The following is a 4,434-nucleotide window of genomic DNA, read 5'->3' on the forward strand; positions in this document are numbered from 1 at the left end:
TAAAAAATGTAAATATTTGGATATCAATATCATAGCATGGACTATCCGGTCTTTATTTGGCTTAAGTTTGATTGTTTGCATTTTTTTTTTTTTAAATTTGATGAAATAACCTTAATAAAGGCTTTATTTGGAGAAATGACTAGCGCCTAATAAAACTTGCGGAAATGACCATCTCCTCTGTGTTATGACGAAAATATTCCGTCGCGTCACGCAACGACACACTCGACGAATTGGGGTTCCGTCGCGTCACGTGGATGTATTTTCGTCCGAAAACTATCATTTCAGTAAGAGGGAAGGTAAATCTAGACCTTTTAAAAAAGAAATCGTACCAAATCTCTTTCGGATCCTGTGTTTATCTATGATGCTTTTGTTTTTCCGGCCTGAACATTGATTTAAAGTTATTTGGTTGTCTCTACCCTACTGTACTTCTCCCCTGCGCAGAGATGTCCTTCTTGGTTTCATCATCGGAAATCGCAAGATTGGGTCGAGCGACAAGTCAACTTGGTGCTGTCAAGGCGGTTGAGAAGCCTTGTTATTGAGCTAAGAATGTCTCGTGATATTTGCAGTTCAAAAAAAAGTAGTAATGAAAACGAATAACCAATATGTATAATCATTTGCGCACTTTTTATTAGACGTTGATCATTTCCCAAACTGATACAATTATTAGAATTATTTAATCAAAATTTTCGTTTCTTTTGTGGTAAATAATAATTCTTTACTTTTCTTTTTTAACTTTGTTAAATAGAAAATGATTGTAAATAAAAATGATAATATTTATAAGTTGAAATTCGAAATTTTGATCTCCAATAGATAAATTGGCGGGTAAAAATCCTCTTCACAGATAAACGTGTTCTAAGGTACAAGAGAATGCCGTCGGTCCTGGATCGAATCCATTCGAACCCTAAGAACTCGGTAATTTGATCTCTGAGGTCAGTGTTCTCATCTTTTGAAGGTACGTTCCGTTGATTTTGTCACGCAATTCTGTTTCGGCGCTTTCGTTCTCTCTAGGGTTTCATATCCAAAAGATTGTTTCTTCATAAAGGGGATCTATTTGGTAGTTCCAAGATTGATTCAGATCTGGGTTCTTTCGATTACATGTGAACAAGAACTATGGGAGAAGATAATCCAGCAGGTGAGAATCCTAGGAAACGCCCTGCTTTGAGCGATATAAGCAATCGACCAGTAAAGAAAGGATTGTTAATCATTAAGGGTCAACCACGACGTAAATACAAAGATGGAGAAGCTCACCAGGTTAATGATAAGGATAAATTGAGCCAAGGTATTGGAAATGTAGGTAAAGAGAGATGTGGATCCAAGCGCAGCATTAATGATAACAGTGTTATAAGTAAGAAGGCTTGTATTTCAGAACCCAACTACACTGAGATTAACTCACTGAAGGGAAATTTTGTATCTGGAATGTTAAAAATAACATCTGCAGTCCAGCAAACTGGTACAGTCCCCTCCAGCAGTATTCATTCACTGCAGGACAATGCTCGTTTTGGAAGAGTTACCTCTGATGTTGTACCAAGCAATAGCATTTTAGGCAAGGAGACTGTGGTTCAGAAAGATTTCAATGAAGTTTGTGCCGATGGCTTGGTTTTGAGTCAAGAGGGATCATCTGTTGGATTACCAATATTACACACATCTCAAGGTTCTAATTCTTGTGCACTTGAAAGATGCACTCAGATAAAGGAAAAATGCACCACTCAGCAGTCAGATATTGATATGATCAAAGATTGCAGTTGTCCTTTGTGTGTTAAAGGTATTCACAAGTACATATGAGCTTTAGGTTTGCTAAATTCTGTCGGGCATATTTCGTTACTTGTTATTTCATCTGAAAATATTTTAAATCACTTACATGATCTAATTTGAGATATAGCTTAAAGCTCATTTTTTACACTTTTTAACCAAACACAATTTTCTCACAAAAATTGGAATTATAATCCAGTCACAATCAGTTTATCCCATTTAACTACTTACACCAAATGAAAAAAATAAAAACCAGTTTCAGTTTCAGCTTTGACAATTTTTCAATAGGATGTTGTTTGTTTAAAAAAATGCACAAACTTGGATGAGACATATGTTGATCTTTGTTGGGGTATGCAGCTGCTTATATTTGGTCGGACCTTCTCTATCAAGATTTCAAAGGTCGAATATCAGGTATGTCACAACAACACCATTTGGAAAACGATATTTAGTCTGAGACAAACAAAATTTGATTGATGTTTTCTTTATCTGGAATTGTTTTCATATAAAAAACAAAAGTGTTTCCAAATGGGGTGTGGGGAATCATCTCATTTCATCTATTGTTAAATTGTAACTATATTTGAATTGTCTACTGTAATGCTTAGCAATTGAGAAGAGTCGGAAGCAAGCAAACATGTTGGTTCAGAGAAACAGCAGTAATATGGGAACTAGTGTACAACAAGGTCCAGATAGCTGTTCAAAGTTGGAATCTGATCTTATGTGCCAGTGGAAGTTCCTCTTTCAGTCTATGGAAAATATACTAGGTTCTGAAGCAAGACAACTAGTGAGTCTCATCCTTGCTCAATCCCTATTTGTTATAGTTGATGAAATTAACTTGGTGGAAATTTCTCATATGGAAATTTCCAGTCCCTTTTTTGGGGTGGAATAGTTCAAAACAACCATTTTCTTTTGTCTTACAAGCCAAGAACACCAGGAGCTGATCTAGGGTTATTTGGAGAACCAATAGATGTTGAATATATATTTGAACTCAAGAAAAAAATTTGAGGCGTGATCTCACTTTCCTCAAGGAAAATTTGTATAATATAAAACTATTGCCTTTTAGGATATAACAAAGCTTATAAACTCTCTTGGGAAATCAATATGTTATGCCAAATGGGTTTATGTCTATTTATAATTTTATATAGATGTGCATTTATAAATAGACACACCTATTCATTTATGATAGACATTTATTCAGAGGCAGTCTATTCATTTCAAATAGACACATCTTTTCATCCCAAACTATTCACTAACTCCAACAATAGATTATTTCAAAATAACTTTGTTCAATGTAGGTTATTAAAAATTGAATCATTTTTGGGTTATTTTAGTAAAAAGACATTAGGGGTATAAAGATATAATAAATGATATTTTGGTTGATAGTTTGAATAATGTGATTGATGAGCTCGGGATAGTGAGTCATTTGAGATTAAATTCAAATAACTCCTTATCAAACAAGTCCCAAAAGCAAGCATTTTTCAGAAAACAAAATACAGAACACAGTTGGAGCTAGAATTCAAATGAACAAAAAGTAGCTAAGACAACTCTCGCTGGTTAAAATAAAATTAGTAGTTGCTTGGCGCATACCAATCTTTACTATGGATGGGTTCATTCCAGAGAAATCTTGTAACAATAGTAGTAGTTTGTAATTAAGAAATTGTATGTGGGTAATATTGTAATTAGTAGAGTAAGTTAGAGGTTTGTAGTTCATAGATAGTAGAGTATGTATTTGGTGGAGGTATGAATGAAGAATGATATGAATCTGGTTTATCTCATCTAAAGGCTAGGTTGTTCTATTATCATGAACATTTCCTCTACAAATTTATCTATGAACAGCTAGTTCGATGACCACTAAATTTTGACAGTATGTAGACAACACCCAACTGATCAATCACTCTGCCTGGTGCCCAAAAACCGTAGAAAAAACCCTTTCTCAATTCTAACTCTTTGTACATGTATATATATTTTATTATCACCTCTCATATTTTGACACTAGTTTGGGTGAATCTTGTATTATGTCTCAGGAAGGTAGTCTTTTGGAATTGAATGATCTGCGAGAACATTTCAAAAAAGATCTAGACGAAATAAACCAGAAGTCTGCTGCGAAAGAATAGGATGCTACTGCTGCTGCTGCATTTTGATAATTTTAAAAGTTTGGAGTATGTCTCACTGTACTATTTGGATAGTTAAATACCCCCGAAAATCTATTACTTTCTGATTTGGTTTCTTTTGGTATATACTAATTACTATATAGTGATATTGTATTTGGTTTGTGTTTTGGGTTTTTAGGACTATTCAATCAACCATCCATTTGGAATATGACACTAGTTAGTTGTATTGTATTCAATCAATCATCCGTTTAGTACTCATGATGGTTAAATGTCTTCTGTTTGGTTTGTTTCAGCTTGGGCTATGACAGTCTGTGACATTTGTGTAACATGTGAAATAATGAAAATTAACACCCTATTAAAAAAATTATTTAAAACAATTTGTAATTTTAGTTGATGTCTAAAAAAAAAATTATAAAAATGTAGAGTTTTACACTTAGTTCTTGTTAACAAAATAAGTAAAATTTCAAAATTCAAAGATACACCTAAGATCTTCCAACAACTTTCTTTCGAGGATTGTGATATAAATCAAATATTTGATTGTCCAAAGTGAAAATGTAAGGTCACGAAATGAGATGTT

The 4,434-nt window shown here is 33.7% G+C and overlaps 1 protein-coding gene across 1 annotated transcript; it reads left to right on the top strand.

Moving 5' to 3' along the window:
- The first annotated feature begins 839 nt into the window (after positions 1 to 839).
- LOC124938672 lies at positions 840 to 4,113 on the top strand. Its single transcript, XM_047479155.1, has 4 exons — positions 840 to 1,762; positions 2,107 to 2,160; positions 2,352 to 2,530; positions 3,771 to 4,113. Exons 1-4 carry the CDS (start codon positions 1,111 to 1,113, stop codon positions 3,858 to 3,860), a joined length of 975 nt encoding a protein of 324 aa, XP_047335111.1. The 5' UTR covers positions 840 to 1,110; the 3' UTR covers positions 3,861 to 4,113.
- The last annotated feature ends 321 nt before the right edge of the window (positions 4,114 to 4,434 follow it).

This window comes from Impatiens glandulifera, chromosome 5 (assembly GCF_907164915.1).
Source record: "Impatiens glandulifera chromosome 5, dImpGla2.1, whole genome shotgun sequence".
Taxonomy (NCBI): Eukaryota; Viridiplantae; Streptophyta; class Magnoliopsida; order Ericales; family Balsaminaceae; genus Impatiens; species Impatiens glandulifera.